This window comes from Myodes glareolus, chromosome 1 (assembly GCF_982192425.1).
Source record: "Myodes glareolus chromosome 1, mMyoGla1.1, whole genome shotgun sequence".
Classification (NCBI taxonomy): domain Eukaryota; kingdom Metazoa; phylum Chordata; class Mammalia; order Rodentia; family Cricetidae; genus Myodes; species Myodes glareolus.
In genome coordinates, this window is record NC_142026.1 from 135166961 (window position 1) to 135179349 (window position 12389).

The window sequence follows — 12389 nt, forward strand, 5'->3', positions numbered from 1 at the left end:
GGAAGCAGTGGAGCATGCCTTCCCAGATTATTTGCACTGAGGACTGTAGTCTTGTCTTCTTGCTTCTTTCTGCTTCACATCTCAAGTTCACACATGTTGGAAATGCAGCACTTTGGCTACAGCTTCTGCCACAAACGGCAAATGGTCACTAAGGACCGCTGTGGCCAGCTGCGTGCCAGCATCGGAACAGTAGAGAAAATGGATATACTCTTGGGACTGTGACTTGGTAGGACTGGACCGTGAAGCACAAAATTTGAACAGCAGTAAGGGGTGACAGGATCAAATCAGCAATAAGAATTTGTCTCTGGCAGATAGGAGGCGAGGACTGGATTGTTCCATACTGAGCCTCATCTGTGCACTGTGGAGGACCCTGAAAATGCTGCACTGAATGGGAGAGATCCTTTGCTACTCAGGGTGCCAGGCCACCATCCCCCAGTGTAAGCAGGCTGATGACGCCATAACAAAGCCCGATAACAGAAGGCAGGGCTACAGACCAGTGTCTCTGATGAATATTGACACAAATTTTCAACAAAATAATAGCAAGTCAAATCTATCAATACCTAAAACAGTGTACTTATCACAGGTCAAGACTGGCTAACACAGTGCAGATTGAGAACTATGATACATTGTTAGCTAATGAAAGCCTAGAACACATGGTTATCTCAGTGCAGGACAGTGTTTGGCAAAGTTCAACATATCTCCTTGATAAAACCCCAAAAAGTGGAAATCAAGGCAGGTAGGTACCCATGACCTACATCATACGGAATGGGGAAAACGGAAAGAACCTGCTCTAAAACAGGAGTAGGGCAGAACATTCAGACACCATCACTCAGTATTGGTATTCAGTTACAGGGTCAGTCGTGAGGGCACATTTGCATCTGGGGTGACTTTATACAGGGAAAACTTCAGCTTTCAAAAATACTGTTGGAATTGATGAGTGGACTCAGGGCCTGGGGAGACTGCATTGCCAGAGGTGCTGTGTGCAGCTTCAGGAAGCTCTACAGAGCCCCTGCCAGCAGTTGCTGCTGACTCTGTCTCTCATTTAGGGCTGTGTGAGGCTTGTAACTTCCTGGAGAGTTTCAGGGGCCTCCGCCCTTTCCAGTAGAAAATGTCTCATCTCAGAAGAGATAGTCAGACAGTTGGAACCAGGAGGACATTTTATTAATAAGCAGCACAAAAATAAAATAATAAACCAAACCTGGGAATAAATTTAACCAATTAAGTACATGGCCTCTACAGTGAAAGTTACAAACACTGAGGAAGAGATCGAAGACATACATAAGTGAGAAGACAGTCCATATTCATACTGAAATAGCCAGTTCTACCCAGTGACCCACAGATTCTGTGTGTGTGTGTGTGTGTGTGTGTGTGTGTGTGTGTGTATTTAAATTCCAATGCTTTTAACAAAGGAAAAGGGGCTGGAGAGATAGCTCAGTCGTTAAGAGCCATCACTGTTCTTGAAAGAGACCTGGGTTTAGTTCCCAATATCCATGGGTGACTCACAACTACTTGTCATTCTAGTTCCAAGGGATCTGATATTCTTTTGGCCTCTGTGAGCACTTGCATTCATATGGTGATGGATGTAATTAGTCAGGTGTGTACATACACATTAGAAGAAGGGTGGGTTGGATCACAAAAGACCCTGAGCAACCAAAGCTGTCTTGAGCTGAGCAAAGGATCAATGCAGGAGGCATGACAGTTCCTGCATCAGAATAGCATGGGCCAGCAAATAAATGGGCATACAGAGTAGTGGTGCAGAGCCCAGAGATAAAGCCATGCATTTATGGTCAATGGACTTTTTACCAAGACAGTATGAGCATATACATTAGAGAAATCAGACAGTGTCTTTATTAATTTGTGTACAAAGAAGGAATCGACCTAATCTTAACTATGTATAAAAATAAACGAGTCAAAAACTTGAATGGCAAACGGGAGACATAAAACTAACAGAGGAAAATATGGGGGAGATACTTCAAAACATAGGCCTGGGCAAGGATTTTTTTTTTTTGATAAAAAAATCCCTAAAGTTTAGGCAACAAAGGAAAATTCTGTAGATTCATTACATCACCCTTAAAGATTTTTATGCAGCAAAGACAGTTAATAGAGTGAGGAGAAGCAGTTGGGTTGAAGGGAACACTTTCTATTCTGAAAAAGAAGCCTTCAGAACATATAAGTAACTCAGCAGCAAAAATCAATCTGATTAAAAATTGGCAAGGATCAGAATAGGACATTGAGAGGCTGGAGAGATGACTCAGAGGTTAAGAGCACTGGCTGCTCTTCTAGAGGTTCTGAGCTCAATTCCCAGCACCCACATGGTGGCTCACAACCGTCTATAATGAGATCTGGTGCTCTCTTCTTTCATGTATGACTATGTATTCAGACAGTATACTGCATACATAATAAATAAATAAAATCTAAAAAGAGGAATAAGACATTGAAATGTTAATGAGTGGGGGGATGCAAATCAAAGGCACAGCGATACTCTCTCATTAGCCAGGACTGCTACTCATGACAGAGAAGCGGGCGATGCAGGGGAAGGGTAGGTCCGTTGAGCTGTTAGGGAAGTGGTATTGGACATTTCTACAAAACTGCAATAGAGCATCATGAATGGCTGCAGTGTCCAGCATTTGGTGGGTAAATTGCAAGTTTGAGGTCAGCCTGGAGTACAGGTAAGATCTTGTTTTCAAAACCTCAATACCTTGAGCCAAAGAGATGGCTGGCTGAATTAGTTAATAGCTGTCCACAGATTTGATACTTTGATTTCTGGATCCTGCTACATACAGGTGGAAGGAGAAAACTGATGCCACAAACTTCTCTTCTACCCTCCTCATGTGCTCCGTGGCAGGCCACGCAGCCACACAGCCACACAGCCACACAACCACACAAACTCAAGACCAAAAGTCAAGAAAAATAGTTACACGTAGCAGCAGTGTCTGTGTTATCTAGCTTTCCACTGTGCTGTATATATCTGGGGCATTGAACTCAGCACATTGGGTAGCAGTACTTGCATTTATTGCAGACTTTTTTCACAACAGCCCGCGTATGGAATCAGCTAGGGTTTCCTTGAAGATGCATAGATCTCTCTCTCTCTCTCTCTCTCTCTCTCTCTCTCTCTCTCTCTCTGTGTGTGTGTGTGTGTGTCTGTGTGTGTGTGCGCGCATCACATGTCTAATCAGTATACAGTGGACTATTGCTAAAAATGAGTGAAAAATCTGTCATTTGAATCAGTTTGCATGGCAGTAGAAAACTTGTTAAGTGAAGTAAGTTGGACACAGGGAAACCCTGCTGTTCTCACCTGTGTGTGGAAACCGTGGCAAACACTTGATCTTGAAGCATAGAGCATAGAGTACAGTAGTTATCAGAGCCTGGGGTCGGGAGGTGTAGGAGTGTGTTGATTAGGAGGAATGGTGTTCTATACAGCGAGAGGTGGTTGGAGTTGGCAGCACCTGTTGTGTTTCTAAGTAGCTAGCGGAGGAGAACGTTGGTGTTCCTAATGCAGGACTGGTTCAGGGGGTGATAAGTACCCCACTTGCTCTGATCTGATAACTGCCTGTCCTATACATGGATTGAAATGTGAATTCATTGTGCGTCCAGTGAATGTGTAGCTACTGTGTGGCAGTTAGAAATAAAAAAATTAAAACTAATTGAAAATGTTTTGGATAAACTTTTGAAAAGAGTAAATGCAGGGTTGAGAGTGCCTGGTCTGGAAGGGGTTCTACCAGAGAAGGAAGGGGACTGGAGATGGCACGGACCAATGGCTGCAATTGCAAGGGATCGTTATAGTTGGCTAAAGAATTAGACAAAGTGTGTGATTATGTTGGCTGCTTGGGGGCGAGCAGGCCAGCCTTCAGTGTCCTTCCCGTGGGTGCTCTGAAAGGCTGCGTGAGCACATGGTCTCCAGCGAGCGCTGCTTCAGGGTACCTCACAGGACGGGCTCCTGACTAGAAGGGGCTAGTACTAGAGCCTTGGGCAGTTTTCCAGGGGTTGAGCGAGGAACTCAGGTTGACATATGGGGGGATCATGGTTCTTCTCTTCTGAGCGGGCAGTCTCTGATGTTAGGATGGCAGCATCTGTTTCTCCTCAGTATCCACAAAGCCACAGTGTGGTTCATTTTGTAGTTCTTTGCTCTCTAGTTGCAGACCACTAGTTTCAAATAATATTGGCTAATCATTTTTCTGTCATGTTCCTTTCAGGCTTGAGTTTGAAAATGCTCCTGACCGAGCTGTATTAGCCTTGGGGAGCATCTAATGGCTGCTGTGAGACTCTAGGCTGGGCTAAGGCTGTGCCAGGGCCCTCACTGTGCTTCCTTAGTTTGGTTCTTACCTCTTTAACCATGCAAAGTGGAGGTGGTGATGCTCCTGGACACTGAAGTGTATTTTATGGGAACTCGGCCTGCTGATTGATGGCTCGGGAACTCTGGAATGAGAGCCCCACCCACCTTGCCACAGCAACTTTCTTGGCTTTCCTGCTGTTGGCCTCACAGAAGAATGCCAGTGGCATTTCTACAGTGTGTGATTCGATGTGTTTCTCCCAGCTAGAGTACTCCTGTGGCTCCAGGCTATACCTGGAGTGGAAGCCAGCACACTCACAGCGGTCAGCTCTGGGGTGGTCTCCTTGCTTTGCCAGTGTGGTCTGTTGTCCTGTATGATTTTGCAAAATAATGTCTCCCTTATCCCAGCCCTGGTCTCTGTACTTACTCAGGGTGTACCTTCTGCTCCTTTCAGCCTTGCAGGGGAGTAGTAGGTATAGTTTGTTGGGGGAAAAATCAGGAAATAAAACTTGCTCTGTTTTCTGATAGGTTGATAAACTGGTGTGAGATGTGAATGCTTTATGACCCCGTGGCCTAAGCCTGTCATGTCAGGCAGTATTGCTGGTAGCATATCTTTGCTCTGTTCAGCTGCCTCTGGACAGCTTGCTACCCTGCTGTGTGTCCTGGGGTTGGCTGTGAGGTCTCCTCCTGCCCTTGCTGTCCTGAGCCTGAGATGCCTGCTGAATAGTGGCTTTCTTCTTCACAGGCACAGCGTTCATCATCCGTTTCATCTGCAACGATGACATTTACCCGGGAACCGCCAAATTTCTTCACCAGGACATCGACTCTACACGAGGGATCCGGAACACTTTCTTTGAGTTTGAAACTGCATTGGCTTGTGTTCCTTCTCGAGTAGATTGCCAAGTGACTGGTGAGGCCTAGAAGTTAGCAGGCTGGGTTTGAGTGAGTATGTGTGTGTGTGCGTTTGTGTGTATTGTCTATGAGAGTCTACATGCTTGAAAGCAAGATAATCATTTGTCAATGGGGCCTGTATACTTTGTTTCATAGGTAATATGGTGATTGTTGCCTGTTTTAAAGTACTGCTTAGTGCTGTAAATGCTTCTCTTGAGGAGACGCCCTCCCCCATACATTAAGGGTTTAAAATATGGTTCAGGGGTCAGGTGCGCCTAAGAATTGAGAAGAAAACTCAAGTAAAAAAGAAAATCAAATACAGATGTATATCAGAAGTTCATATAAGGAAGAAAAAAGGTATAAGACCTAAGAGTTCCTTAGCTGTACCCTGACCCTCAATCTTTGTACTGACCTGTAATGGCTTTTCCAACGGGACACTGGTATGTTGCTGTGGGTTTCCGTGTCTTGCAAGGTGCTCCTTCTGCATCCTGGCCGTCTTTACATGACGGGAAAAGTGGTGCCAGGACAAGCAGGAAACAGTTTTCCATGGTGTTTCCTTCCATTCCAGACCCAGCTGGGAACGAGTATGACCTGAGTGCCCTGAGCATGGCCAGGCAGCCGTGGACTGCTGTGGACACCTCGGTGGACGGGAAGAAGAGGATCTTCTACCTGAGTGTCTGCAGTCCTCTCCCGTACATCCCCAGATGTCATGGTGTGCTGGCGCCCTCACTCTGCTGCCTCTGGGACCTGGCTGAGTCAAGGACAGCCCCACTCACTCACTGCTCTTTTGTCCTCAGGCACTGCAGTGGGGTCCTGTTTGGTGTCAGAAGACAGGAGTCTGAACTTGGGTGTGGTGCAGATCAGTCCTCAGGCTGACACAAATGGCTCCCTCAGCATCCTGTATGTCAATGGTGACAAATGTGGAAGCCAGCGCTACTCCACCAGGATAATCTTCGAATGTGGGCAGACGTCGGTGAGTGTGCATGACAGCCTTTCTTCTATTTCCATTTCCCCTTCATTTTCAAGTCTTCTATGTTGTTTAAAGCTTCTCTGTGTTTTTATAGGTTTGGAGGCATTGCTAGTGGTTGATTAGAATAGAGTGTTTTTCTCGGAACTGAGATACTCATAGATACTGAATACTTGGTTTAAGCAAGTGAAAGATTGGATATTAATCAAGGCTCTTTCTTGTTTTTGTTTAAAAAGTAGAAAACAAAGCAAACTGTTGGCTTCTGTTGCAGGGCTCACCCATATTCCAGTTCCTGAAAGACTGTGAGTATGTGTTTTTGTGGAGAACAGTGGAGGCCTGTCCTGTGGTCAGAGAGGAAGGTGAGCACCAGGTTCCTGTCTCTGGGTTGCTAAAAATGTACCGTGTAGTCGACGCTAACATGTGATGTCTCAGATAGGAATCCCCGTGATGGTGGCTGCCGGTGGGGTTAGTAGGTGCCAGGGGGTGGTGATCACTGCTTTTCCTTGAGTTCTGTACTGAGTCATTTATTATTTTTAACACTGGCCTTTCTCTCCTGTACTTGGATTGAATTTTTGGTTTCTCTTTAAACCAGTAAAGCAGTCAGGATGGGTTTGTCTTGTTGAAATTTGATGTCTTTGGACTTTCTTCCTCCATCTGTCCTACACATAAACAAAACAGCATGGGCGGAGCCCACTTTTTTGATACTTGCCAGGACTGGTGGTATAGGCCTAGAACCTCAGCATCACAGGAGGCAGAAGTAGGAGGAATATAAATTCAAAGCCTGCCACCCTGGGCTGTGAGTTTGAGGCTAGTGTAGGTAATTTAATGAGACACAATCTCAAATCAGTAAATGGAGCTCAGAATGTGCATAGCGATAGAATGTTTGCGCAGGGCGTGCTGGGTCCTGGGCTCTCTTCTCAGTACTGCAAAGTAAATAAGAAATTTAATTACAAAAGAAATTCTTTCCCCTTGGAAATAGGAATGCATGTGTGATAGCATTTTCTCTTGACTTCCTGTATATTCTTGAAGGAGACAACTGCCAGGTAAAAGACCCCAGGCATGGCAATTTGTATGACCTGAGGCCCCTGTCCTTCAATGACACCATCATCACTGCTGGCGAGTACACCTACTACTTCCGGGTCTGTGGGAAGCTGTCCTCCAATGTCTGTTCTGTCCATGATGGATCCAAGGTAGTCTCTTCATGCCAGGAAAAGAAAGGACTACAGGGATTTCAGAAAGTGACAGGTACTGTTCTTTTCTTCTTGAGTTGTAAAATGTCAAGAGATAATGCCAAAGATCACATTTCTCTAACATGGGAGGAACAAGCCACGTCCAGCCAGAACATGCTGAGTAATACAAGCAAACTACTTTCCTCCCTCTCTCCTTTCCTCCCTCCCTCTCTTCGTTTATGTTCAATTTATTTTGTGTGGAGGCAAGATGGGTATCACTGAGCGCAAGTGGAGGTCAGAGAACAGTTTGCAGGAGCCGGCTCTCTTCTACCATGTAGCTTCTGGGGTTTGAACTCAGGTCATCAGATTTGGCAGATTTGACGATCGAGCCACCTTGCCAGCCTACTGAAGACAGTTTGATTAGAATTTGAAGAGAAAGACAGGGCAAGGCAAGGAGGAGATCATGGCAGTTGCCAGAAAGGGATTGGAGAAGAGGAAAGAAAGCTGTGCCTTTTGCCTTATGCTGGCAGGTCCAGCTGTGGAGGCTTAGGAGGCAGCACAAGGTAGGCAGGCAGCTGTGCATAGCAGGTGGGTGTGAGGATGCCCAGAGTGTCAGGGAAAGCATGCCTGGGGTCAGGGTAAAGAGAAGTAAGCTAGTCTTTTCTGAGTTAGGACTCCAATGAGTCGCTGTGAACTGCACGGTGGCCCTGTGTGGGTGACTTCCGCAGGGTATTTCTGACTCTAAGCCCATAGTTTTTTCTTTATGCCAGCTGTAGGGCCAGTGATGGGTATCTGCATGCAGTGTGCCCTAGGGCTGCTTCAAAGGGAATGTGTTTCATAGAAGGCTTAGCTATAGAACTGACAAGGTTGTCCTGGAGAGACGCCTGCTTTTGCATAGGACTAGGTATTCGATTCCCAGTACCCACATGGTGACTGACAGTCTCCTGTAACACAGACCCAGGGGCTTTGACACTCTCTTCTGACCTTTGAGGGCACCAGATACTCGTGTGGTACATACACATACATGCAAGCAGAACACTCATAAAATAATAAATAGATCTAAAACTATTAAGAGTTACTTGGCATGGTGGTGCTTGCTTGCCATTGTCACAGTTGACGTATGAGGATCTTGAGTTGGAGGCCGGCTTAGGCTCATAGTAAGATCCTGTCTCAATTAACAAACAGTTCCTCCACCCCCCATTTGACAACCAGTACGTCTCTGAAGCCATTTCAGCAGGGACATGAGATTTAAATCAGCTCAGGAATGTTTAAAAGGAACAGAGGTGGCTGCTGTGGACAGCATGAGCTCCCGTGGGAGCCATAGTGAAGGTGGCAGCTCTCAGGTTGTAGAGGACAGCATGCCACTTATCTATGGTTACTCTTAGGCTGCACATGTGGGCTGCCATGTCATGTAGACAGGAGGAGTCCAGCGCCATGGGTGTGTGTGATGTGACAGCCCTGGGGCACTTGTCACGAGTCCCACAGGTACGCTTCCCCTTGCACAGGGCTCCTGACTCAGAAGCTGACTTATGAAAATGGACTGTTGAAAATTAACTACACCGGTGGCGACACCTGCCACAAGGTGTATCAGCGTTCCACCACCATCTATTTCTACTGCGACCGGAGTACTCAGAAGGTGAGCCTTGCGGCATCCACAAAGGGGTCCTCTGTCTTCCATTTCTACCACCATCCCTGCTCCAGCTGCTGTTCTTTTAGGGCTGGTCTACTCACAGAGCCCATAAGATGCAGTATTAATGGAACACCTCTGCCTGCATGTGCTCCCGTGTTTATCTGTGTTCACCTTAACTTTGCAGCCAGTGTTTCTGAGGGAGACTTCAGACTGCTCCTATTTGTTTGAATGGCGAACACAGCACGCCTGCCCACCCTACAGCGTGACGGAGTGTTCCACCCAGTAAGTTCATGCGTCTGTTGACTCTTTGAGTCAGCCTGCCTTGGCAAAATTTGACTTCACAGCGAGTGTGTAGATTGGGCACTGGGTACATTGGCTCCAGGTGGCCACATTTGGGGTTGGTGCATCAGATGCATATGGAGAGGTGACAGGGACAGAAGCAGAGCTGCAAAGCCTTCCTGGTTCTTGGGGCTGTAAGGAATGGGGTGGTCCACTGCCCTTTGTCTACCAATTCCTCAAGATACTGCTTATGTCAGGAGCCAGGGCCATGGTAACGGTGGGCCCTTTCCTCAACCCTTACAGTTTGATGGAGGGAACCACACACCTTGGTGCACGGTGGGTGAGGGAGCGTACAGTGTAGCTCCGTCCTGCTGGCTCTCGGTGGCCCTCCTGGCCTCCATCACTTGGTTTCTTGTGACTCTGGCGTGCTGTCGAGATTAGAGGCAGTGACCATGGTATTCTGTTTCCTGTAGGGATGGGGCTGGAAACTCCATTGACCTCTCCTCACTGACGAGGTACAGTGACAACTGGGAGGCCGTGACCAGGACAGGAGCCCCTGAGCACTACCTCATCAATGTGTGCAAGTCTCTGTCTCCACAGGCTGGCAATGGTGAGCAGTCTTCTCCCCTGGTGGGGCGGTGGGACAGAAGACAGAGACCTCAGTGAGAGAAGCAGCAGGGAGAGCACTGAGGGCCTTGGTGACTGGTCCCCATGTGGCTGGCCCAGGCTCTGATGCTGAGGACTGCAGGGAACCTTTCTGATCACAGGGCAGGACTGTGGAAAGAAAGCAATCTGTGAGATGGGAGGGGACTAGAGATCCTTAGGTAGCCCGCTGTTTATCCTGTAGGGGACTCGCACCATTTAGGGTGAGCTCCCCAAGGTCTGGGATGAAGATGGAGACAAGAGGACATAGTTTCCCAGGGAATTCCTCGGATGCTGAAAATGAAGGTCACCTGTGTTGGGGAGTGAGGTACAGGCTCACCACCCATGGCACAAATGGTGTCCCCTCAGGTGATGCTTTTTTAACTGTGTGATGGGGGCCATGGCCCACTCTCCTCTGCTGTGTTCTGGGTAGCCTGTGACTCTGGTGCAGACCTGGCCCTTCCTCAGGGTATATGGCACAGGTGTGGGGAACAGGAAGTCACTGGAGATCTTAGTGACATCTTGACGAAAGAGTGAGAATGTGGGCCCTAACAGTGCCCCACTGAGGACACCTAGCCTCATGGTATTTAGAGATGATGGGGTGAGGGGCGTGGTCTTGGGTATGCCATGCCTCACATTTGCCCCAGCCCTTTATGGTTATGCAGCATTTCAGTGAGCAAAAAAATGAATGCCAAATCCATGTGATTGGTAGAAAACACAGTTGGTTGTCATGGGGGGTGGTAGTGGTTGTCATGGAGAGGTGGTGCTGGTGTGGTTGTCAGGGAACGGTGCTGGTGTGGTTGTCCTGGAGCGGTGCTGGTGTGATTGTCAAGGAGTGGTGGTGCTGGTGTGGTTGTCAGGAAGCGGTGCTGGTTGTAGTTCTGGAGCAGTCTCCACTGCACTCACCCCAGCAGACCCTGAGTGTGTCTTGTGTTGCAGAGCCGTGCCCTCCAGAGGCAGCCGTGTGTTTGCTGGATGGCTCCAAGCCTGTGAACCTTGGCAAAGTGAGGGATGGTCCTCAGTGGACAGGTGGTGTGACTGTCCTGAAGTATGTGGATGGTGACTTGTGTCCAGACAAGATTCAGAAAAGGTCAACCATTATTCGCTTCACCTGCAGTGACAGCCAAGTGGTGAGTTAATGACTTCCAGAAGAATGTGGGACCATGAGCTAGTGACACTATCAGGCTTCCTTTGGGCGCAAGCTGAAGGGCTCAAGGTGGCATGGTTATGGTGCACACTAGTTGTGAAGGTCTGAGGTTTGGGAATGTGTGTCCCCTTGTTGACTCCTTAGGCAATTAATTACTTGGGTCCGTTCAGGGACAGGGCTGATTCTTTTGAGTCTAGTCTGGCTCCTTAAAGATAGAAGGACAGCTAACATTGGCTGTGTTTGTGGTAAGATGTAGAAGAGAGACCAGAAGTGCCCGTGTCTCTTCTGCAGGTATTAGGCATGCCTCGCTGGGTTCACCTTCTAAGTTGCCTCCCTCTCTGGTTGGCTGATATTGGCATCCAGCAGGTGTGGATGGCATGGGTTGCTTATCTTTGACATGGAGGAGTCCCTATGCATTCTGTTTGTGATCTGCACTGGGGAAGTAGGATCTGGCTGCAGCTGCCCCCCTGTGTGTAGGCAGAGTGAGGGATGGAGGTCAGACCTCCTGCGTGGTTCCTTCTCATCTGCGAGGGAGCAGATGCCTTATGGCCCAGGATACCCTGGAGGGCGGGGAGGCCTCAATGAACGAGTGCTGCGAGTTGAGTGAGTGGTCTCAGCTCCAAAATGGTGGGGTGTGTCTGAGGCCAGCAGTGAACTGTAGCCGGTGCCCCAGAAGAATTAGTCTTAGTAGCTCCTTTTGTTTTGACTGGAACAGGTATTAGTTCTCTAGCTAAGCATTTGGTCAGTGTTTGCTCGTAGAGTCCCTTTGCCTGGGCTCTCTGGGGCTATCCTTAGGAAATGTCTGGCTCCCTTGGCTGACTTCTGCCGCTGGTATTTTGCTGACTTCCTTGTGTAAAGCCCACAGGTACCTTCTCTTTACTTTCCTGGGGTGCACCCTGTACTGCACCAGCTACTCTAATGCAGACTCTCTGCTTGCCCTAGAGCTCCAGGCCTCTGTTCATCAGTGCTATACAGGACTGCGAGTATACCTTCTCCTGGCCCACGCCTGCTGCGTGTCCTGTGAAGAGCAACATACATGATGATTGCCAAGTCACCAACCCCAGCACAGGTGAGGGACAGGCATTTGAAGCCCTGCACAGGGAGGGACCTAGGAGATGCATTTGATGTTTGAGTATCTTTGATCTTTTCTCTGAGTCCTGTGCTCATTCTAGGAGGAAGCTACCTTGTGCCCCTTGCTCTCCTCTGAAAGCCAGTCTCCATCTTGTTTTATGCTGTGCTTCTGGCTAACTTTGTTGGTACCACCCTTACATTGGTGCTAGGATCTACAGATCTGGGCACCTTTCAGAGCCAACGGGATAGCTACTAGAAGGCTTCTGCCCTTCCTTTATGCTAAGTGCTAAAAGGAACATGGGTGGCAGGCTGTTGATGCTTGG

At 48.0% G+C, this 12389-nt stretch overlaps 1 protein-coding gene across 1 annotated transcript in view; it reads left to right on the forward strand.

Moving 5' to 3' along the window:
* Positions 1-12389, forward strand: part of Igf2r (insulin like growth factor 2 receptor) — an 87738-nt gene that overhangs the window by 56736 nt on the left and 18613 nt on the right. Inside the window, exons 23-32 of the mRNA XM_085687557.2 lie at positions 5016-5180; positions 5730-5873; positions 5959-6134; positions 6400-6487; positions 7158-7373; positions 8803-8933; positions 9112-9209; positions 9680-9816; positions 10788-10978; positions 11938-12064. Coding sequence (XP_085543683.2) covers positions 5016-5180; positions 5730-5873; positions 5959-6134; positions 6400-6487; positions 7158-7373; positions 8803-8933; positions 9112-9209; positions 9680-9816; positions 10788-10978; positions 11938-12064 — 1473 coding nt within the window. The remainder of the gene's footprint in view (positions 1-5015; positions 5181-5729; positions 5874-5958; positions 6135-6399; positions 6488-7157; positions 7374-8802; positions 8934-9111; positions 9210-9679; positions 9817-10787; positions 10979-11937; positions 12065-12389) is intronic.